Source organism: Procambarus clarkii, chromosome 1 (genome assembly GCF_040958095.1).
Source record: "Procambarus clarkii isolate CNS0578487 chromosome 1, FALCON_Pclarkii_2.0, whole genome shotgun sequence".
Taxonomy (NCBI): domain Eukaryota; kingdom Metazoa; phylum Arthropoda; class Malacostraca; order Decapoda; family Cambaridae; genus Procambarus; species Procambarus clarkii.
The window spans coordinates 21,964,975-21,989,915 of NC_091150.1; the positions used below are offsets into that span (position 1 = coordinate 21,964,975).

General features: G+C 43.7%; 2 protein-coding genes across 8 annotated transcripts in view; both read left to right on the top strand.

Annotated features, from left to right (window-relative positions):
- The window catches only part of LOC123757649 (uncharacterized), a 111,745-nt gene extending 95,317 nt beyond the window's left edge, over positions 1–16,428 (top strand). Inside the window, exons 11-12 of one of the 2 annotated variants that reach the window (XR_011225814.1) lie at positions 4,868–13,029; positions 14,051–16,428. Coding sequence is in view for 1 of the 2 variants with exons in the window: in XM_069317631.1 (XP_069173732.1) it covers positions 4,868–7,183 (2,316 nt within the window). In the remaining variant the exon portion in view is untranslated. Of the gene's footprint in view, positions 1–4,867; positions 13,110–14,050 lie in introns of those variants that run through there. The other variant, XM_069317631.1, reaches the window with a different exon arrangement.
- A 6,493-nt stretch (positions 16,429–22,921) lies between these two features.
- bark (protein bark beetle) overlaps positions 22,922–24,941 on the top strand; it is a 247,906-nt gene continuing 245,886 nt past the window's right edge. For all 6 annotated transcript variants that reach the window (XR_011225966.1, XM_069318515.1, XM_069319199.1 and 3 more), the window contains exon 1: positions 22,922–23,239. Coding sequence is in view for 5 of the 6 variants with exons in the window: in XM_069318515.1 (XP_069174616.1) it covers positions 23,003–23,239 (237 nt within the window). In the remaining variant the exon portion in view is untranslated. The remainder of the gene's footprint in view (positions 23,240–24,941) is intronic.

The window sequence follows — 24,941 nt, forward strand, 5'->3', positions numbered from 1 at the left end:
AATCTCTTAGCAATGTACAGTGCAAACAAACAAGTCAAAAAAATATAACATAAATGAAGATTAGGGATGACGTTACTCTACAATAATATAAATACACAGTGAAAAATAATCAGGTGCTGAGAATATGGCGCTAGCTGAGAAACATCCACCTGATACACAGCGTATATCAGTTAGTTGTTCACTGCTTGAGAGCACAAGGATATTCTGACTTCAATGGCTGGTTCAAGCCAAGACATCGATTCAGGTAGAGGGCGCCGAGATGCAGAAGTGCAGGTGTGCAGTCGGCGAGTCACCAATCAGGAGCAGGCAGGCTGGGAAGGGTAGTTGGCTGGTTGATGACGAAGCCGGGCTGGAGGGAGTGTGGAGTGGGGGTGAGTCTTGGGGTACATTTTGCCTCCTGATCAAAACGTTTTGTGCTACTGGTAGACGTATCTTGAAGGTAGCATCTTATTGTTGTATAATATACGTAACTTGATGTAGAGAAGAGCAGGCTCAATCTCTCTTGAAAGAGATTATCGTCACAATATATATACAAGAAGGTACATTGGGAATGTGAGGATACATAGCATAGTAATTACATTCTTGTAAAGCCACTAGTACGCGCAGCGTTTCGGGAAGGTCCTTAATCTAAGAAAATTTTAAGTAGGTAAATACTTGCAAAATTTATAAAAATGATAACAGTTACATTGCAAGAAAAAAAAATAGAAGATGAGAGAAAATTGTAGGTATATTAAAGCACATAGGTAGCTCAGATTGATTGCAGTGACAGCTTGAATGGTAGTTTAACAAAAATTAGTAGGCACAATACAGCATATGGCTAACACATCAAAGAAGACAGCAATGAACACAATGATAAGGTTGTTTGGGTTAAGTACATAAAGATTGGGAGATTGGGTAACACTAGATACAGAGCAAATTTAAAGCTCAGTGTAGGAAACTACGAAGATGAAATTAGGTACTTTTTGGTTTTGTTTTTAAATTGTGGCTTTAAATTTTTAAGGATTTTTAAGTTTTTTAAGGATTTAAGTTTTTAAATTGTGGCCATACTAGTGGTTTTACAAGATTGTAAATACTATGCTATGTATTCTCACAAACCCAATATACCTTCTTGTATATAAATAAATGAAATAAAATAAAATAAATTAGTCCTGATAATCTTTTCCAGTTAGATTTTAAAATTTAACAGTTTTGGCATTCACAGCTTCGGCGGGTAGGCAGTTCCATGGGTTTATAACCCTGTGGGTGAAAAAACATATCCTAGTCTCAGTCCCACATTATAGCGTGTTGAGCTTAATACCGCTGCTCCTTGTTTGTTGCACCTGACCTATTGAAGAAATTGTCTGGATCAACATCCTCCAAACTGTTCAATATTATGAACGTTAATATAATAATAATAATAATAATTTTTATTTAGGCAAAGGTACATACATAAAGAGATTTTACAAAGTTTGTTGGCTTTATAGATAGAGCTAGTACATACAATGCCTAAAGCCACTATTACGCAAAGCGTTTCGGGCAGGAAAAAATACTACTGACTAAAGCTTAAAACTAATGGGTAAAAAGAAAAAAATGCGTTGAGTACAAATAAAAATAGAGGTAAAAGAGGGGGGAACATTGTTGAAAAAACAGCACAAATACAATTACAAATTATTACAGAAAATTACATTAAAACAGCGTTGATTTGAAAAACAAAAAAAAAACAAAAGACATACATGGGTTGACAATAGAGGGGTAAGGTAGGTTACAGGGAATTTATTAGGTATAGCTTCGTTTTTAACTTAAACTGGTTGAGAGAGGTACTGTCTAACATGGTTGGGAAGGTCATTCCACATTCTGGGCCCCTTGATTTGTAGAGCATTTCTGGTTTGATTAAGTCGTACTCTAGGAATATCAAAACTGTATTTATTTCTGGTGTGGTGCTCATGGGTTCAGTGAGATCCGTCCTGTGATGCCTGGTTTGTGGTGGTGTTGGCCCTGTGGCCCTCAACCTGTCCTGGTATGAGAGCTGACTTAGTTCTAAAGAGCACTGTTTTTCCCAAAAACGGTGGGTTTTCTGAGTGGAAGAGAAAACGTATGTCAGGAAGCTGACTTTAATCGCCCCAAGCTGCGCGCGCAACGAGCCGAGGTTATATAAACCTGGACGGAGACTGCGTGGCCCCTCTTCCCAAGCCAGCAGCTGCTCTTACCCAATCTGAGCACGTTTTCTTCTAACCTCAGAAAAAATAATTTTTGTTGCACGGTGTTGAACTTTCTCTAATGTAGCTGTCTTTTTGAAGATGAGGTCTCCATGCCTGGTTGCAATAATGCAGGTGGGGGCGCACCAGGGATTTATACAATTGAATGACTACCTTCTTTATCTTAATGTCAAAGGTACGCTTGATTTTTTTTTTTTTTTTTTTTTTTTTTTTTTTTTTTTTTTTTTTTTTTTTTTTTTTTTTTTTTGAGATATGTACAAGAGTTGTTACATTCTTGTAGAGCCACTAGTACGCGTAGCGTTTCGGGCAAGTCCTTAATCCTATGGTCCCTGGAATACGATCCCCTGCCGCGAAGAATCGTTGTTACAACCAAGTACACATTTTACTGTTGCGTTAAACAGAGGCTACAGTTAAGGAATTGCGCCCAGTAAATCCTCCCCGGCCAGGATACGAACCCATGACATAGCGCTCACGGAACGCCAGGCAAGTGTCTTACCACTACACCACGGAGACTGCCTAAATTATTCCCAGGGTTTGGAGAGCTTTGTTTTTACTGCAGCTCGCACTTGTACAACTTTCAGTGAATGATGCATTTTGACTCCAATGTCCATTAATCTGCTGGAAGGTAATGCTTTTTATGTGGTAGTTGTGGCATGGGTTGTTATGCCCCACATGCAAGGTCTTGCATTTTTTTATACTGTATATTAAAAGCATTTGCCAGTCTTCTGACCATTTTTGGAGTTCATGTACATCTCTTTGTAAGGCCTCAATGCCATTTTCACTCCCACTTTACCATAAATCTGAATGCCATTGTAAATTTGATGATGTGGTTTTCAATATTCTCATCTATATAATTGATGTTTATAACAAAGGGTTGGACCGAAAATGGTCCCCCTGTGGTACCCCACTCACCTCATTTCTCCAGACTCTTTATTTTATCTATTGTTTTATCCACTTATTTATTTATTTATATACAAGAAGGTACATTGGGGGTTAAGAAAGAACATAGAAATTATGTTGATTTTACATTCTAATATTCCATTCTAAATATTCCACCATTTATTCCGTGTACCTGTAAGTTCCTGGCTAATCTTTCATGTGGTACCTTGTTCAAGGCTTTTGCAAAGTCTATGTAAACTACATCCATCATAAGTCCTTTGTCTGAGTAGCTGGTTACCGTTTCCAAAAATGTGGGCAGGTTTGTAAGGCAGGATCTATTTTTAACAAACCCATGTTGGCCAGACCACACACTAGAAGGTGAAACGACGATGACGTTTCGGTCCGTCCTGGACCATTCTCAAGTCGATTGTGTCGACTTACCTCAATGTCTCAAGTCGAATTCTCGACTTGAGAATGTTCCAGGACGGACCGAAGCGTCGTCGTCCCTTCACCTTCTAGTGTGTGGTCTGGTCAACATACTTTAGCCAGGTTATTGTGACTCATCGCCTGCTACACAAACCCACGTTGCGTCGATTTTACAAGATTCTTCTTTGTGAGATTGTGTATGATTGTCTCCATGAGCTTGCAGATGTGTGATGTCAAGCTGATCGGATTGTAATTTTTTGCTGTGCTCTTTGTCTTTTTTTTGAAAATAGGGGTGACATTTGCATATTTCCATTCTAGGGGGACTATCGCTTGGTCCAGAGATTTTTGGAAAAGGGGTTTCAGCGGTAGGCATAGTGCATCTGCCAGTACCATTATGACTTTAGATTGAATTCCATCCACAACTGGGGCTTTTGAGTCATTAAGTTTGTCAATGCTCTTCCTGATTACGTGACATCTTATGGGTATATTCCATAATTTATACTCTTCACCTCCTTCAAACATTTGTGTGGGCGACGGGATGTCATCTAACCTTTCTAGTGTGAACACTTTATTTTATTTTATTTTATTTATATATATACAAGAAGGTACATTGGGTTTGTGAGAATACATTGGATAGTACAGTATTTACATTCTTGTAAAGCCACTAGTACGCGCAGCGTTTCGGGCAGGTCCTTAATCTAGCAGATAATATTAAGTAGGTAAGTTCAATCAGAATTGATAAATGAAAGATACATTACAAGAGAAAAATGAGATGAGAGAGATAAGTAAGTATATTAAAGCACATTGTTATATTAAAGCTCTGATTGATTACATTGACAGCTTGATTAGTAATTTAAACAAGATTAATAGACACCATACAGCAGATTGACAGCACATATAAGACAGCAATGATCACAATGGTAAAGATGTTCAGATTGGGTACATAAAGATTGGGAGACTGGGTAGCAAAAGATACAGATAAACAAGATTAATAAACACCATACAGACAGATTGGCAGCACATATAAGAAGACAGCAATGATCTCAATGGTAAAGATGTTCAAATTGGGAACAAAAAGGTTGGAAGATTGGGTAGCAATAGATACAGTGCAATTTTAAGGCAAAAAGAGAAAAACTATGAAGATGAAATTAGGTACTTTTTAGTATTGATTTTGAATGATGTAAAAGTTGGACAGCTTTTCAATTCAGTAGGGAGTGAATCCTATAAACTGGGTCCCACTGATGTAAAATATTCATTCATGGTGGTATAGAGAAGGTATACCGTCTTCTCTCTGGGGTTACATGCATGGTAGTGATGATTGTAACCGCTCGTCATAAACTGTTCTGACAAGTGTACTTGTGTTGCAGGAATACTCCAACAAGCTCCGCCACGAGGCAGGGAAAGCCACGGACCCAGGCTACACAGCGTTACATGAAACTGTGCAGAGTTTGGCTGACGAGGTAAGAGAAAATGGACACAAGTTCTCGTGGAAATTCATAGACCAATGCAGGGATAAAAAAGAACGTAGCGAGAAGGCCAGAATCATTCTGTGTAAAGCAGCAAGTTTTGGAATGTCTCTCACTTGCCAGATGTTGGGGCTTGAGGACGTCTACCTTCATCCTCTACCGAGCGACGGTGAAAGACTACCTCTTGAACGTTTAATAAAGAGCAGTCAATATGACACTCTCTATACATTACTTAGAGATCTGAAGATGCCCTTAGTCACCGTTATCGAAGAGAAAAGCCTTGAGAAACTCTCTCAGCACGTTATGAGATCTGAACTGGAGCAGCTAGAAACGTTTGTCAGCAGAATAGTAACGGATATAGACTTAGTGAAGCACGTAAAAGATGCTTGCGACGGTAAATTGGAGGGCAACCTGCACGAAACTGTTTTGGCAAGCATATCCCGCCTGGGATTAGTATTAATATTTCACAAAATTAGAACAAATATGCAGAATGTTGATGTTAACAGTATTGTTGAGGAACTGACAGGAACAACGATGCTACATCTGGCTGCCCTCTACGGTAATCTGGGTATGGTTGAGTACCTGCTCTTCCGCGGAGCCGACGTGCAGGCAAGAGACAAGGCAGGACTAACCGCGGCCCACCAGGCTGCCGCAAAGGGCAACATGGAATGCATGGAGTACCTGCATGACTTCATGCTTTTAAAAAAAATAAATTTAGACCAGCCTTCAGATGCTGAAGTAACAGCAGAGGAATTAGCTAATGGGTATAAAAACCAAGTCAATGACTATAAATTGGTGCTCTTGTCTGAGGAATATAGACTGGAGGCACTCAGCGAACCTTTATTTGCCAAGAAAGCCAAACTGGTGTTGGAGAAAAAGGAGCAGGAATTAAAAATTGAAGATATTGAGTCGTTGCGCGCAGCTGCCCGTGAATGGTACTGTGAAGAGGCTGGCGAGAAGGTGAAGCAGCTACAAAATGAGATGTGTCTATTCTTACAAGAAGTTGCCAAAACTGATCCACGGTTCAGGGGAACACCTTTTACCAGATCTTCACACGCCGAAGCCAAGTTAAAACTTGTTGACTCACTTGATATTTTCTGGGAAATTAACACTGAAGAACTCCGAGACTTGAAGATTGAACACGAAAAACAAGTTGAAGGACAGAAGTGTATCGTATCTCTGGAACCTTTCAAAAGTCAAGAAAGTTCTGAAACTTTTTACTTTAGAAATAGTTTTGTAAAAGCAGTAAGACAAACACTTGAAAATTACCACTTTAAATTATCTAAACTTTGGTTAATATATCCTTACGTGGTGCAGACGGACATCGGACTGTCGCTGTACTTTGTGTGGTATACTGATGGAAGAACTGCCTTGCTGAGAGTACATATCGTGCCTGTGATCAAAGTTGATTATCCAGACGATAATCTCGTCTGGATGAAGGAGAGACAGGATATAATTCCCTCATTGTTAAAGGAATGCATTGACCATAAAATCCCCATTCACTTGGCCAGAAACAGCGAGGGCTCCTGGACCTACATTTCCACAAAGATGGAAAACAGAATATTCAGCCAGCAGCTGTCTGAAGACCAGCGGCTGGTGTACCTGGCATGCAACATGATCACCAAGATACTCTTCTCGTGTTGGTGGTTCCCTGTGCAACACAGTCGTCGACATGGTCGCGCCTGGCACCTCTACTCTCTCAACATTAGAACGCTTTCTGACGTGCTCCTGAAGTCACTCTTCCTCGAGGAGCTGAGTGGGTCACAAGAGGCGGACTGGGAACCCTCCAAGTTCTTGGAGCGAATGATATCAATATTCCAGAGAGCCACTTGCATCAGTAACGATGGAAAAATTAATCCAAAGAAGAACATTCCTCTGATTTTAGACCCGCTTCACGCAGCCCAAGACGCCAACTTCATCGTCACAGCCGTTGTGAAGCACCTCAAGGAACTTAAAGATCGCTACTCGGGCTCAGGAACACCTAAAGGAACTGAGACATCACTGCAAGAAACAGTGATACACGGGTCCCCAGGAACACCTGAAGGAACTGAGACATCACTGCAAGAAACAGTGATACACGGGTCCCCAGGAACACCTGAAGGAACTGAGACATCACTGCAAGAAACAGTGATACACGGGTCTCCAGGAACACCTGAAGGAACTACGGGAGAGTTTCATGGGTCCCCAGGAACACCAGGAGAAACTACAGGACCGTGACATGGGTTACCATGAACTCTGAAAAAAACTACAGGCCCTCGACATGGGTCCCCATGTACCCCGGATGAAACTATTGGCCCGCGACATGGCTCCCCTAGAAGACTGGAAGGAACTACGTTGGAGCTTCACGGATTCCCAGGAACACTTGGGACACCTGTTGGAACTTGATCCAATAAACTTACGAATAAATATATAAATAAATAAATAAATAAATGTTTATTCAGGTAAGGTACATACAAGATGTTTTACAAAAATTGATAGATTTATAGATAGAGCTAGTACATACAATGCCTAAAGCCACTATTACGCAAAGCATTTCGGGCAGGAAAAACATTAATGACTAAAGCTTAATACTAATTGAGATTAAAGTATAAAATGTGTTGAGAACACTTAAAAATAAAAATAAAAAAATAAAAAAGGGGGAACATGGCAGAAAAAGCAACACAAATACAATTAGGTCGATCACTAAGAACTCTTTGACCCGGCCAGGATTCGAACCCATGCCGTCCAGGATCACCCCTAAACGTACACAGTACCGTGACCACCACACCAATGATCGTCTATATATAAATTTATTTTTTTTATTTATTTATTTATATATATATATACAAGAAGGTACATTGGGTTTGTGAGAATACATTGGATAGTACAGTATTTACATTCTTGTAAAGCCACTAGTACGCACAGCGTTTCGGGCAGGTCCTTAATCTAGCAGATAATTTTAAGTAGGTAATTTCTATCAGAATTGATAAATGATAAAGATACATTGCAAGAGAAAAATGAGATGAGAGAGCTTAGTAAGTATATTAAAGCACATTGTTATATTAAAGCTCTGATTGATTACATTGACAGCTTGATTAGTAATTTAAAACAAGATTAATAGACACCATACAGCAGATTGACAGCACATATAAGACAGCAATGATCACAATGGTAAAGATGTTCAGATTGGGTACATAAAGATTGGGAGATTGGGTAGCAAAAGATACAGATAAACAAGATTTATAAACACCATACAGACAGATTGGCAGCACATATAAGAAGACAGCAATGATCACAATGGTAAAGATGTTCAAATTGGGAACATGAAGGTTGGGAGATTGGGTAGCAATAGATACAGTGCAATTTTAAGGCAAAAAGTGAAAAACTATGAAGATGAAATTAGGTACTTTTTAGTATTGATTTTGAATGATGTAAAAGTTGGACAGCTTTTCAATTCAGTAGGGAGTGAGTTCCATAAACTGGGTCCCTTTATTTGCATAGAGTGTTTACACAGATTAAGTTTGACTCTGGGGATATCAAAGAGATATTTATTTCTGGTGTGGTGATAATGGGTCCTATTACATCTGTCCAGGAAGAGTTTCAGACAAGGATTTGCATTTAAGAACAGGGTTTTGTAAATGTAGTTGACACAAGAGAATTTATGGAGTGAGATTATGTTTAGCATGTTTAGGGAGTTAAACAAGGGGGCTGTGTGTTGTCTGAAAGCAGAATTTGATATTATTCTGATAGCAGATTTTTGCTGGGTGATGATGGACTTGAGATGGTTTGCAGTGGTTGAACCCCATGCACAGATACCATAGTTGAGATAGGGATAGATTAGTGCATAATATACAATACAATACAATACAAATATAGAGAGATGAGAGCAGAGTTAGGTACATAAGTTAGGTACATAAATAAACAGCGTTGTTTAAAAAAACAGACATGGGTTGACAATAGAGGGGTGAGGTAGGTTACAGGGAATTTATTAGGTAGTGCTCAGTTTTTATCTTAAACTGGTTGAGAGAGGTACAGTCTTTAACATGGTTGGGAAGGTCATTCCACATTCTGGGTCCCTTAATTTGTAGAGCATTTCTAGTTTGATTAAGTCGTACTCTTGGAATATCAAAACTATTTATTTCTGGTGTGGTGCTCATGGGCTCTGTTACAACCTTCAATGAAGCTTTTGAGGTCAGGATTGGCATTACAGTTAAGCGTTTTATATATGTATAATACACATGAGAGAATGTGCAGCGACTTAATATCTAACATATTCAGAGATTTGAGTTGGGGTACCGAGTGATGTCTGGGGCCAGAGTGGGATATTGTCCTAATAGCAGCTTTGTGTTGAATAATTAGAGGACGTAAATGATTTTGGGTAGTAGAACCCCAAGCACAAATACCATAGTTGAGATATGGATAGATGAGGGAGTAATAGAGAGTCACCAGGGCAGGGCGGGGTACATAATATCTGATCTTAGAAAGAATGCCAACAGTTTTTGAAACTTTTTTTGATATATTTAGAATGTGTACCTGGAAATTCAGCTTGAGGTCAATGAGAACGCCAAGGAATTTGCCATCTATTTTGATACAAATTTGGGTATTGTTTATCCTGAGATTTATTTGATTACAAGATTTATTGCCAAACAGAATATAGAAAGTTTTGTCAATGTTAAGGGTGAGTTTGTTGGCAGTTAGCCAAAGATGGACTTTATTTAGCTCAGTATTTACTGTGGCATTTAGAGCAAGGGGGTCAGGATTGGAGTAAATGAAGGTTGTGTCGTCAGCTAATAGAATTGGTTTGAGGTGTTGGGAGGCATTTGGAAGGTCATTAATGTAGATGAGAAAGAGGAGAGGGGCCGAGTGTGCTGCCCTGAGGAACACCAATGTTGATGGGTAGGGAGGGAGAAATTGAATTATTCACAGAAACATACTGGACCCTGTCATTAAGGTAAGATTTGAGGTATTGCAGGGAGTGTCCTCTGACTCCATAATGATGTAATTTAAGAAGAAGGTTTTGGTGGTTGACAGTGTCAAAAGCCTTACGCAGGTCCACAAATAACCCAACAGGGAACTCATTTTTATCGAGAGCTGCATGAATCAAGTTAATCATACTAATAAGTGCATCGTTAGTGTTTTTTTGGGTCTGAAGCCATATTGACTTCAATATGGCTTAGCTTAAGAGCTAAGTATATTGTGTTTGGCTAGATAAGAGTAAAGCTGCTTGTAGATTAGTTTTTCAAATATTTTTGACAAGTTAGGCAGGCTTGATATAGGTCTGTAGTTGTTAACATCTGTGAGATCACCATATTTGTGGACAGGGGTTACTCTGGCTTTTTTAGGATATCAGGAAAGGTTTGGAGTTCTAGTGACTTGTTGAAGAGCAATGCAATAGCAGGGGCTAAAGATCTGGAGGCTTTTTTGTAAATTAAAGTTGGTATCTCCTCAAGGGCACTAGACTTGGTTTTAAGGGAAAGGATTATCTCATTGACGTCAGTGGAATTAATAGGCTTTAGGTACAGAGACTGTGGATAGTTACCTGTAAGATAGTCCTTAACATCAGTACTGGAAGATGGAATGTCATTTGCAAGGGATGACCCAATGGAAGAGAAGAACCTATTGAACTCAATAGCAGTATCAGAGGCTGAAAGCTGAGCATCGTTATTGGACAGGAGTGTTGGTTTGTTATTTAAAATCTTCTTTGATCCCAATATTTGTGAAATTGTGCTCCAAGTTTTTTTAATGTTGCTCTTTATTTGGGTAAATTTATCTTCGTAGTATTTAGTTTTGGCTCGTCTAATTATCTTAGATAGCAATAACAAGTAATTCTTTGAAAATTCTTTGGAGACGGTTCCTAACCTATACTTCTTCTCAAGGTCATGTTTTTTATTAATGGATTTAAGTATTCCCTTTGTAAGCCAAGGATTGTTAAGCCTTTTGGTTGTGACTTGTTTCGTTAGCATAGGACAGTGGGTGTTATAAAGGCTAAGAGTTGTTTGTAGAAAAGATTGCACTGCTAGGTTGATGTCCCCTATGTTACCTAACTCAGACTCCCAGTTGACATTATCAGCAGCAGTTATAAAATTGCCTATAGCAGTTTCATTGTGCAGTCTAAAGCTTAATTAACTCCCTTGTCTCTAGAGGTGGTTTGTTAATGTTAGTTAAGAGAAATGTGTGGTAATGGTCTGTAGTGCTATCGGTGATTATACCTGAAGTAAGCGGAGAGGTTATGTTGGTCCAGATGTGATCTAGAGTCGTAGCATTACTATCAGTGATTCTAGTAGGTGTAGTGATTAAGGGTATGAGGAAGCAGGAATTCATACAGTTTAGGAAGCTAACAGCAGTAGGGTGTTCAGGCTCGCAGAGGTCAATATTAAAGTCCCCTGCGATAATAAGAGGGTTTTTGTTCAGTCTGTTATCTAGTATTAGATTTCTAAGGTTTGAGTTGAATTCGGACACAGTGTTAGGAATTCTGTAAACTGCACCCACAGACAGGACAGACTCGGCACCCTTGACTCTGAAACTGGCGAAGATATACTCCCCACAGGAGTCTCTAGTTCTAATTACTTTTAAGCATGTTAGTTCTTGGTGGTAGTAAAGAGCAGTACCACCACCTCTCTGAAGTTGACGACAGTTGTGAATTGCCGAGTAGTTAGGCATGTTAAAGAGTTGAGTATTATCCTCTTTCAACCATGTTTCAGTAAGTATAATAAAAGATAATTTGTTGTCAATAGTTTCAATCAAGGCACTAACATCATCGAAGTGTTTACCTAGGGATCTAACGTTCCAGTTGATTACAGAGATATTGTGATTATGTGTTAATACATTGTTTACATCATGTGCTATACAATATCTGCAATAATGATCATTAAAGTGATGATTGTCATAGATAGTGGATAAGAGGTTTAGTTCTGGGTCTATACTTGTCTGCATAAAAAGGCTGGTTGTAGGAAAACAAGGCAAGAATGGCAATTACAAAATAGAATTTTGATATAAAAGGGGAAAAATATAAACAAGACTATACAAAACAAATACAAAATGAACAAAAAAAGAAAAATGAGATGGATTGCTTACAAGTACTCTCAGGTACACTGTAAGTAATAATTTGCATTTTGAGACACAGGCCAAGCCAGGGGTACAATGGAGTAAGGGAGTATGGCGAGGCTAGGCAACCTGGGTAATAATGAAAGCAAAGAAAAAAGTTGAATAATAAACATAGGCAAATTTAAGCTAATAATTATTAACTATAAATAGTTTAGTTATGATCCTATAATTAATAAGAAGTAAAGAAATATTAATGCACTCAATTAATTAAGTCCAATAAATGACTAGTAAAAAGTAAATTAAAGTTTAATTTAAAAAGTGAAATAAAGAGACTTAGGATACCTAGCCCGCACTAGGTGACAAGGGGGTTAATTATGTTGACTCATTGGGAGTGATAATGAGGTGAGACAAACCACATTGGGTGAGGAAAGTGTTGAGGTTATCCTCATTAGCAATTGTAAACATTTGACCTCCTGAAGTCTTTCTCACTTTAATCACGTCATCTATAACGAAGCACTGATGACTCGCAGCTGGGTTTTGATGACGGATTTGACGCAGGCGGTAGAGGAGTTGATGTCTTTTACTAGTCAAGCACTCGTTGATGTAGATTCCCTTCCGTTGGGATGCAGCTGTCCGGACAAGATGCGATTTCATGGACTGGGAAGCCAGCTTCAGGCGAATTTTCCGCTGGTTTTGTCCTGATGGATTCTTTTTGCCTACTCTGTAGGCAGCAATAATGTCAGTTTTGTCTAGAGTGACACGCAATTTGTTCTTTAAGAGAGACTGAACTATTTCAATACACTTTTCACCTCCACTTTCCACGGGAATATCTTGGGACGACACAACTACAGAGTCAAGCAGCTTTTGCTGGTCTTGTTCTTCCTGGGAGACGGAACGTTGGGCGGATAATGTACTGATACATGCAGTCATTTTGCTGAGACCTTCCTCTTGTTTATTTATGGCTTCATCAGTTTTCAGACGAATGTTTTCCTCACGGAGATCATTCAAGTCATGCTGGAGTTGGTCTTGGCTATCTTGAGGTTATCTTGAGATGATTTCGGGGCTTTAGTGTCCCCGCGGCCCGGTCCTCGACCAGGCCTCCACCCCCAGGAAGCAGCCCGTGACAGCTGACTAACACCCAGGTACCTATTTTACTGCTAGGTAACAGGGGCATAGGGTGACAGAAACTCTGCCCATTGTTTCTCGCCGGCGCCTGGGATCGAACCCAGGACCACAGGATCACAAATCCAGCGTGCTGTCCGCTCGGCCGACCGGCTAGCCTTAAAGTTTCTTATATCCTCGCGGAGGAGGGTTATTTCTTGTTGATGATGGAGATTCACGCGGTTCGCTAGATTCTCATTTTGAAGACTCGAGATGATAGTATTTTTAGCCTCAAGGACTAGGCACAACTTTTTGAACCACTGATTCTCGGGCCAGTTACGGAAATCCGGTGAGGGACCAGTAGCACGCTTGAATTGCGTAAACTGGGATGTTAGCATGGTAATAGGAGAGGATTGAGAGGACACCTCTCCCTGGCTCAATGGGGTGGAGGGAAGGGCAGCGCCGCCGCCACAGGCCCCAGAGCTTCCAGAGGGAGAGACACGATGACTGTCAGTGTTTGTCGGGATGGATGCCTTGTTAGGGGCTCTGTTGGAATGGAATACTTTGGAAGACTCCCCATCAATAGCTTGTCAACAAGTCCCAACACATATTCATATTAACAAAGACAACAGTCAATGATTTCATGCAACAAGCCGGTCGGCCGAGCAGACAGCACGCTGGGCTTGTGATCCTGTGGTCCCGGGGTCGATCCCACGCGCCGGCGAGAAACAATGGGCAGAGTTTCTTTCACCTTATGCCCCTGTTACCTAGCAGTAAAACAGGTACCTGGGTGTTAGTCAGCTGTCACGGGCTGCTTCCTGGGGGTGGAGGCCTCAAGTTCAAGTTCAAGTATGTTTATTGAGATAAGCAAGAAATACATCTCAAAGGGATAGAGTAGCTTAGGCTATTTCTACCGAGGACCGGGCCGTGGGGACACTAAAGCCCCGAAATCATCTCAAGATAACAAGAGAATCACTTGACAGTTGTTTATGACGTTCAATTACAGGAGGTTGTAAAGACCTGGCGTATATAAACAAGGTTGGAGACATCTTACGCATAATAGTAAATATATAGAAGATGATGAGACCTATAACCAGGGAATAATGTGAACGGTGCGAAAAAGACCTTTTATATAATGAACATATATGATAAATCTTATTTGTATAATTTAGAAGGATGAGAGATAACTTGTGAACAATAAAGCAGCCCGTCCTCCAAAAATGGGGCGGTAAATGTAACAGCACAAGTAAGTGCAATTATGTACTGTGTGTGACAGTCAGTAAATGTACTTATTACACTTAGTATTAAAACGTACTGTCAATTCAGAGGATGGGTATAATGAAGAGGCCTGAGTGATCTTGTGTATAATGAAGAGGCATGAGTGATCTTGTGTATAATGAAGAGGCATGAGAGATCTTGTGTATAATGAAGAGGCCTGAGTGATCTTGTGTATAATGAAGAGGCAAGAGTGATCTTGGGTATAATGAAGAGGCATGAGAGATCTTGTGTATAATGAAGAGGCTTGAGTGATCTTGTGTATAATGAAGAGGCTTGAGTGATCTTGTGTATAATGAAGAAGCCTGAGTGATCTTGTGTATAATGAAGAGGCCTGAGAGATCTTGGGTATAATGAAGAGGCTTGAGTGATCTTGGGTATAATGAAGAGGCCTGAGTGATCTTGGGTATAATGAAGAGGCCTGAGTGATCTTGTGTATAATGAAGAGGCCTGAGTGATCTTGTGTATAATGAAGAGGCCTGAGTGATCTTGGGTATAATGAAGAGGCCTGAGTGATCTTGGGTATAATGAAGAGGCCTGAGTGATCTTGTGTATAATGAAGAGGCCTGAGTGATCTTGTGTATAATGAAGAGGCAAGAGTGATCTTGTGTATAATGAAGAGGCATGAGAGATCTTGTGTATAATGAAGAGGCTTGAGTGATCTTGTGTATAATGAAGAGGCTTGAGTGATCTTGTGTATAATGAAGAAGCCTGAGTGATCTTGTGTATAATGAAGAGGCCTGAGAGATCTTGGGTATAATGAAGAGGCTTGAGTGATCTTGGGTATAATGAAGAGGCCTGAGTGATCTTGGGTATAATGAAGAGGCCTGAGTGATCTTGTGTATAATGAAGAGGCCTGAGTGATCTTGTGTATAATGAAGAGGCCTGAGTGATCTTGGGTATAATGAAGAGGCCTGAGTGATCTTGTGTATAATGAAGAGGCCTGAGTGATCTTGTGTATAATGAAGAGGCCTGAGTGATCTTGTGTATAATGAAGAGGCCTGAGTGACCTTGGGTATAATGAAGAGGCAAGAGTGATCTTGTGTATAATGAAGAGGCCTGAGTGATCTTGTGTATAATGAAGAGGCAAGAGAGATCTTGTGTATAATGAAGAGGCTTGAGTGATCTTGTGTATAATGAAGAGGCATGAGAGATCTTGTGTATAATGAAGAGGCTTGAGTGATCTTGTGTATAATGAAGAGGCATGAGAGATCTTGTGTATAATGAAGAGGCCTGAGTGATCTTGTGTATAATGAAGAGGCAAGAGTGATCTTGTGTATAATGAAGAGGCCTGAGTGATCTTGTGTATAATGAAGAGGCATGAGAGATCTTGTGTATAATGAAGAGGCTTGAGTGATCTTGTGTATAATGAAGAGGCATGAGAGATCTTGTGTATAATGAAGAGGCTTGAGTGATCTTGTGTATAATGAAGAGGCATGAGAGATCTTGTGTATAATGAAGAGGCTTGAGTGATCTTGTGTATAATGAAGAGGCTTGAGTGATCTTGTGTATAATGAAGAGGCTTGAGTGATCTTGTGTATAATGAAGAGGCCTGAGTGATCTTGGGTATAATGAAGAGGCAAGAGTGATCTTGTGTATAATGAAGAGGCAAGAGTGATCTTGTATATAATGAAGAGGCCTGAGTGATCTTGTGTATAATGAAGAGGCAAGAGTGATCTTGTATATAATGAAGGCGACCTTGGCAACAATGAAGATATATAAGACGCACCTTGGGAAATATTGAGGAAAATGAATGACCTAGGATATAATTAGTCATAAATATTATAATATCCCTGATAACGTGATTTATTTTCTACTTAACAGATTTGTAACTGCCAGAATTAGGATAGTTCTTAATGATATGTTATTTTTGTAATTACTCCTTTAGTAAACTGATTGGAGAAGCAAACTTTATGTACTTCATATTATGTGCAAATTATGTGTATAAATTTTAGTTAGGCTGTCATTACACTTTAGGCTACCAGCCATATTTGTACAATTGAGAAATATATTTGAAAAAAATATTGTTTTAATATTTTTCAAATAAGATGTTAGAACATGGATTGTTTTTTTTTTATTCCAAATATTTCCTTGAATATACTTTATTTCAGTTTTTTTGTAGTTTGTAGCTGTAGCTTAGTGGCCTACGTCCTCGAGTTGCAATAGGGTCCTGCCGGGTTGGATCCCCGAGCAAAACAAAAGTGGTTTGGCACCTTTCCTTTCACCTGATGCATCTGTTCAGGCAACAGTAAATAGTAGGCCTTTCACCTGATGCACCTGTTCTCGTAACAGTAAATAGGTATCAATAGGAGTTAGGTAACTGTTGTGGGTTGCATCACGGGGAAGGCCAACTGTTGACATCAATAAACCTACGTAAATGTTTCCTGTTCCCAACAACGGTAATTGTCACATTAGCATGAAATTAGAACACAAATAACTCTCCATAGTTTGAAGTTTTCTCTTAAAATTCTAAGAAAATTGTCAATATTTAATGAATAGAAAATAATAAATCTATAAATGATCTTATACTATATTTTTTGCATAACAATGTTCTTACACGATCCCGCCTTAATCTCCAAAATTATCATAAATCAGTTAGTTGTCTGAAATAATTTGGCTTGCATAATACTGCTCGGCTTAGACGCGGCTACAAGTATCTGATACTATAAATGAACTAACCTAACCCACAGGGTTATAAACCCATGGAACCGCCTACCCGCCGAAGCCGTAAGTGCCAAAACTGTTAACTTTTTAAGTACAACTGGAAAAGATCGCCAAGGCAAATGGGGGGGGAGGACGACCTTCGACAAGCCGCCGGCTTCCTGTCCTCGTCGAGGCCAACCTAACAACAAACAACCGATCCCATAAAACTCTATTAAAAATCCACTATGAACCAAAATACAAAACCGGTGAGTAATTCAAAGTATAATTTCAAATGGAATGAAACCGACAGCTGCAGAGACCAATGATAGGAATTAATGATTTACTACACAACAAAAGGTACTGCTGATTTAGTACCCAAGAACAGTCCCAACAATCAACACAACACTCTCCAAAATGCAAACTTGGTATAACAATTTACATGCCACAATGAAGGCGAAAGAGACATAATAAATTACACTTGGAAAATTTGTTTGAAAATTCACACTTGTTTGTGATGTGTGTCTATGTATGTACTAACACGTTGTACTGAACGGGGTGAGAATAGCTTGAGCTACCTCATCCCTTTGTGTGTATTTTACCTCAAGAAACTTATTTCAATTTCTTGGAAAATATTAGAGGGACCGGTTCCAAATCAGCTCATGAAAATAACATGACATGAGACCAGGAGGCTTGGCAGGCTCAACATAATAGCCCGTAGTAATAATAATAATAATAATAATTTTTATTTAGGTAAAGGTACATAAAGAGATTTTACAAAGTTTGTTGGCTTTATAGATAGAGCTAGTACATACAATGCCTAAAGCCACTATTACGCAAAGCGTTTCGGGCAGGAAAAAACACTAATGACTAAAGCTTAAAACTAATGGGTAAAAAGAAAAAAATGCGTTGAGTACAAATAAAAGTAGAGGTAAATGGGTACGCTGAGAGAGAACTCTATGAACATCAAGGGCCCAAGACGACACTTCCTCTGAACATCAAGGGCCCAAGACGACACTTCCTCTGAACATCAAGGGCCCAAGACGACACTTCCTCTGAACATCAAGGGCCCAAGACGACACTTCCTCTGAACATCAAGGGCCCAAGACGACACTTCCTCTGAACATCAAGGGCCCAAGACGACACTTCCTCTGAACATCAAGGGCCCAAGACGACACTTCCTCTGAACATCAAGGGCCCAAGACGACACTTCCTCTGAACATCAAGGGCCCAAGACGACACTTCCTCTGAACATCAAGGGCCCAAGACGACACTTCCTCTGAACATCAAGGGCCCAAGACGACACTTCCTCTGAACATCAAGGGCCCAAGACGACACTTCCTCTGAACATCAAGGGCCCAAGACGACACTTCCTCTGAACATCAAGGGCCCAAGACGACACTTCCTCTGAACATCAAGGGCCCAAGACGACACTTCCTCTGAACATCAAGGGCCCAAGACGACACTTCCTCTGAACATCAAGGGCCCAAGACGACACTTCCTCTGAACATCAAGGGCCCAAGACGACACTTCCTCTGAACATCAAGGGCCCAAGACGACACTTCCTCTGAACATCAAGGGCCCAAGACGACACTTCCTCTGAACATCAAGGGCCCAAGACGACACTTCCTCTGAACATCAAGGGCCCAAGACGACACTTCCTCTGAACATCAAGGGCCCAAGACGACACTTCCTCTGAACATCAAGGGCCCAAGACGACACTTCCTCTGAACATCAAGGGCCCAAGACGACACTTCCTCTGAACATCAAGGGCCCAAGACGACACTTCCTCTGAACATCAAGGGCTGCCCTCAACCGGTGTTCAGAAACTTGATAAACACCTCCAAAGGATGCTGAGGTGAACAATGGCAGACTTGTGGCTTTATTGAGCAAACAATTACCGTACAGTTACATCCTGCAATAACAACAATCCATGTAATAATTAATACATTTATATAGTTTAAGCACTGTCTATTCACTATAACAATAAGCAAACTGCACATGACTAAAGCCAGGACAACAGAAATTAAGAGCTGTTGTTGTTGTTGATTTAGGGGCGACGACGACGGTGGGATGGGATGCGGCCCGACGTACCCGTTAAGGGTGAATCGCGAAGCCCGGAAAAGTGAATAGTCAAGCCTAACCGCGAAACGAGTGACGCCAATCACTGGAAACTAAAGTGCCTCGCGGCAAAGAAACGCAAACAGGCAGATGACTTGGGAGCCCCAGGAGTCCCCCAGGGTGACAAACACCGGCCCCGCCCCTCACAGAGAACACTGGGGAGCCCCAGGAGTCCCCCAGGGTGACCAGCACCGGCCCCGCCCCTCACAGAGAACACTGGGGAGCCCCAGGAGTCCCCCAGGGTGACAAGCACCAGCCCCGCCCCTCACAGAGAACACTGGGGAGCCCCAGGAGTCCCCCAGGGTGTCCAGCACCGGCCCCGCCCCTCACAGAGAACACTGGGGAGCCCCAGGAGTCCCCCAGGGTGACAAGCACCAGCCCCGCCCCTCACAGAGAACACTGGGGAGCCCCAGGAGTCCCCCAGGGTGACAAGCACCGGCCCCGCCCCTCACAGAGAACACTGGGGAGCCCCAGGAGTCCCCCAGGGTGACAAGCACCGGCCCCGCCCCTCACAGAGAACACTGGGGAGCCCCAGGAGTCCCCCAGGGTGACAAGCACCGGCCCCGCCCCTCACAGAGAACACTGGGGAGCCCCAGGAGTCCCCCAGGGTGACAAACACCGGCCCCGCCCCTCACAGAGAACACTGGGGAGCCCCAGGAGTCCCCCAGGGTGACAAGCACCGGCCCGCCCCTCACAGAGAACACTGGGGAGCCCCAGGAGTCCCCCAGGGTGACAAGCACCGGCCCCGCCCCTCACAGAGAACACTGGGGAGCCCCAGGAATCCCCCAGGGTGACAAGCACCGGCCCCGCCCCTCACAGAGAACACTGGGGAGCCCCAGGAGTCCCCCAGGGTGACAAGCACCGGCCCCGCCCCTCACAGTGAACACTGGGGAGCCCCAGGAGTCCCCCAGGGTGACAAGCACCAGCCCCGCCCCTCACAGAGAACACTGGGGAGCCCCAGGAGTCCCCCAGGGTGTCCAGCACCGGCCCCGCCCCTCACAGAGAACACTGGGGAGCCCCAGGAGTCCCCCAGGGTGACAAGCACCAGCCCCGCCCCTCACAGAGAACACTGGGGAGCCCCAGGAGTCCCCCAGGGTGACAAGCACCGGCCCCGCCCCTCACAGAGAACACTGGGGAGCCCCAGGAGTCCCCCAGGGTGTCCAGCACCGGCCCCGCCCCTCACAGAGAACACTGGGGAGCAAAACCAAGAACTCGGCCCCAGCTAAAATACAAAAGTTATCCAGTGTCCCCCGGCAGAGTAGAAGCCGGCCGCCCACCACCACCGAGGGCACACCAGGAGCCCACCACCACCGAGGGCACACCAGGAGCCCACCACCACCGAGGGCACACCAGGAGCCCACCAAGACCCGCCAACCCCCGGCACCTCTCGGACAAGACGGCCCCCGAACACCGTCACCCCGCCGGGAGAACCAGCCAGAACACGTATAAAAATAAACTACCAACAATCCGGTGACCCAAGGCAATATGTGCGCGGGGCGTCGTACAACCGGACCGTGGAATAGGGATGCCAAACGGCAGTAGCAAAGCCATATCGCAAAAGAAAACGTGATCCGGCGGCTCCCAGGCGGAGGCGTCCAGACGTCCGCCCGGCGTCAAGGTTGAACCAGGAGCTCTCCCAAAATTAAGAGAGTACTAATTCTACGAACCTGTATACTTCCACGACACAGCTGATCTGCCGGTCACCAAACAATAACAGTCAAGCGAGCATCCATCCGGAACAATTATAGCTCCACCTCATTACGATAGTTGCACTTTTACAACAGATGCACGATCAACCGGGCTGTGAATCCTCACTCCGTCCTCAAGTGCATTCACAGCGTCATTAAACTGATGTACTAAATTGCCTCAACCTAACCTAACCGAGGACCCACAGATACAAAACAGGACATTACGATAATTTTGCGAACCGCTATGATTTTTAGTCCAGCCGTTTTTGGTCTTAGAGAATTTATAGGTCAAAATGAGATGTAGTGTTCGAGAGGACGGCTGGGAGTCATACGTCAGACTACGAGCAGCTGTGTCAAACAGTTTAGTAAACCAGCCGACCAGCCTGGAGGCCTGGTCGGAGACCGGGCCGTGGGGACGTTGATCCAAGTTGTGCCCCAGGGCAGCGCCTCACACCCAGTATAGTGTTTATTGGGTGGTAAAGCCTCACCCATTAACTTTGAATGGTAGTGGACCCCATACCCCCTCCTGTGAGTGGTAGTGGGCCCCATACCCATCCTGTGAGTGGTAGTGGGCCCCATACCCATCCTGTGAGTGGTAGTGGGCCCCATACCCATCCTGTGAGTGGTAGTGGGCCCCCATACCCCCTCCTGTGAGTGGTAGTGGGCCCCATACCCATTCTGTGAGTGGTAGTGGGCCCCATACCCATCCTGTGAGTGGTAGTGGGCCCCATACCCATCCTGTGTGTGGTAGTGGACCCCATACCCATCCTGTGAGTGGTATTGGGCCCCACACCCATCCTGTGAGTGGTAGTGGGCCCCATACCCAACCTGTGAGTGGTAATGGACTCCCATACCCATCCTGTGAGTGGTAGTGGACCCCATACCCGTCCTCTGAATGGTAGTGGACCCCATACCCATCCTGTGAGTGGTAGTGGACCCCATACCCATCCTGTGAGTGGTAGTGGACCCCATACCCATCCTGTGAGTGGTAGTGGACCCCATACCCATCCTGTGAGTGGTAGTGGACCCCATACCCATCCTGTGAGTGGTAGTGGACCCCATACCCATCCTGTGTGTGGTAGTGGACCCCATACCCATCCTGTGAGTGGTAGTGGGCCCCATACCCATCCTGTGTGTGGTAGTGGACCCCATACCCATCCTGTGAGTGGTAGTGGACCCCATACCCATCCTGTGTGTGGTAGTGGACCCCATACCCATCCTGTGAGTGGTAGAGAAACATTCTACATTAAGATAGTTTGAAATCTCAATGTCAATTTTGATTGATATCTGTTTAAATAAACAATAAAGAAATATTTATATAATAACTCGAGTTTCCTCGCCACCTGTAAACCTATTCTTATAAATCTGGTGTCAGGTATTAGGTGCATATAGGCCTATAGGCTACGTAGCCTAAAGAGGGCCTATAGTTAAGTTATCTAATAAGGTTTGAAAATTTAACGGCCTATGTAGATTGTCAGGATATATGAGGCTTCTGACCTCAAAGAGATTACTGGAGTAAAAGATATTCTAAGAATGTATCTCTTGAGAAATATATATATATATATATATATCGTCGCGTAGGCCTAAATAGGCCGTTTAGTCATAAAGTGACTGGAGATTGATGGAAGGTGCGGCAGAGAGTCAATAGATGGCGCTGGAGTGCTCTTATATAGGACTTGTGTACACAAAAGTGAACCACCTGGCAGGTATAAGCAATTAACCTGTTTATATATATATATATATAGTTTCAGTGGCGAGACTGGTGCATATAGCGTCTATAGTATAGCCGTTGCTATAGGTAGTTAGAGAATGTGAGTTTAGGAAGGTTTATATGGATATATTGGTGACCGCGGGGGGGGGGGGCGGAGTTACCTGGATGACGTCACGGTCACGTGACCATCTACCTGCTGGCTATTGTCTGATGCGTTTCTTATTTCTCTATTATTATTCTCTTCTTCTTCAGCGTATATAGTCCAGTTTATAGCATACGTGAAGGTCATTGTATGGTGTGATAATGTTGTGATTGGTGTTTGTGTTGTGGTGTTTTCTGGAGACTTATGGGGCCATTGTGTCAATATTTGAATGAGGAAGATGATAGTAAGGAGTCAGTAGTGAGTGAGACGTGATGAAGGGAGGGTGTTGACGCCTGGCTCCGCTCTCTCTATACACTTTGTGTCCCACCAGCGTCATGTGGGGTGGTGGTAGTGTTGTGGTGGTTGTGGTGGTTGTGGTAGGAGGGGCAGGAGCCGTGTGGTCGGGCGGCACCATCACCAGCAGCGTGGTGTACGACGAGGCGGCCTCGCCTTACCTGGTCACGGAGGACATCACCATCATGCCAGGAGCCAGACTCACCATCCGGCCTGGCGTCACTGTCCAGTTCGACCCCGGCGTCGGCCTCACTGTCAGGGGCGTCCTCGAGGCCCAGGTGAGGACGCCGCCCCTGGGGCACGCCCCTAGGGCACGCCCTTGAGGGCCCGCCCTCAGGGAACCCCCCCTAGGGCACGCCCTCAAGGGCGTTAAAATTTCTGTACGATGCCTACACCTGCTTCGGGTACACACACACACACCTGGTAATCTTCCACACCTGCTCCTCCTCCTTGAAGCGGGTCTGGGACTCCAGCAGCAAAGGTTGCTGCTCCTTGAGGCTTGGGACGTCCTTCTTCACGCAGTGTCTGGTGTGTGACAGGTGTGTGGCGACGACACTGACACGTGTGGACACCCGCTAAGGCATCCACCCACACCTGTCCGCCACTCCCACTCATGCCTCATTCAAACTGTCAACAGTTTGGTATGCTGGAACAACAGGTGTGGAGGGTTACTGCTGTGTGTGGAGGGTTACTGGTGTGTGTGTGTGTGTGGAGGGTTACTGGTGTGTGTGTGTGTGTGTGGAGGGTTACTGGTGTGTGTGTGTGTGTGTGGAGGGTTACTGGTGTGTGTGTGTGTGTGTGGAGGATTACTGGTGTGTGTGTGTGTGTGGAGGGTTACTGGTGTGTGTGTGTGTGTGTGGAGGGTTACTGGTGTGTGTGTGTGTGTGTGTGGAGGGTTACTGGTGTGTGTGTGTGTGTGGAGGATTACTGGTGTGTGTGTGGAGGGTCACTGGTGTGTGTGTGTGTGGAGGGTCACTGGTGTGTGTGTGTGGAGGGTCACTGGTGTGTGTGTGTGTGTGTGTGGAGGGTCACTGGTGTGTGTGGAGGGTTACTGGTGTGTGTGTGTGTGTGGAGGGTCACTGGTGTGTGTGGAGGGTTACTGGTGTGTGTGTGTGTGGAGGGTTACTGGTGTGTGTGTGTGTGTGTGGAGGGTTACTGGTGTGTGTGTGTGGAGGGTTACTGGTGTGTGTGTGTGGAGGGTTACTGGTGTGTGTGTGTGTGTGGAGGGTCACTGGTGTGTGTGTGTGTGTGTGGAGGGTTATTGGTGTGTGTGGAGGGTTACTGGTGTGTGTGGAGAATTACTGGTGTGTGTGGAGGGTCACTGGTGTGTGTGTGTGTGTGTGGAGGGTCACTGGTGTGTGTGGAGGGTCACTGGTGTGTGTGTGTGTGTGTGTGGAGGGTCACTGGTGTGTGTGTGTGGAGGGTCACTGGTGTGTGTGAGTGTGTGTGGAGGGTTACTGGTGTGTGTGGAGGGTTACTGGTGTGTGTGGAGGGTCACTGGTGTGTGTGTGTGTGTGTGTGTGTGTGTGGAGGGTTACTGCTGTGTGTGTGTGTGTGTGTGGAGGGTTACTGGTGTGTGTGTGTGTGTGGAGGGTCACTGGTGTGTGTGCGTGTGTGGAGGGTCACTGGTGTGTGTGTGTGTGTGTGTGTACTCACCTAGTTGTGTTTGCGGGGGTTGAGCTCTGGCTCTTTGGTCCCGCCTCTCAACCGTCAATCAACAGGTGTACAGATTCATGAGCCTATCGGGCTCTGTCATATCTACACTTGAAACTGTGTATGGAGTCAGCCTCCACCACATCACTTCCTAATGCATTCCATTTGTCAACCACTCTGACACTAAAAAAGTTCTTTCTAATATCTCTGTGGCTCATTTGGGCACTCAGTTTCCACCTGTGTCCCCTTGTGCGTGTTCCCCTTGTGTTAAATAGACTGTCTTTATCTACCCTATCAATCCCCTTCAGAATCTTGAATGTGGTGATC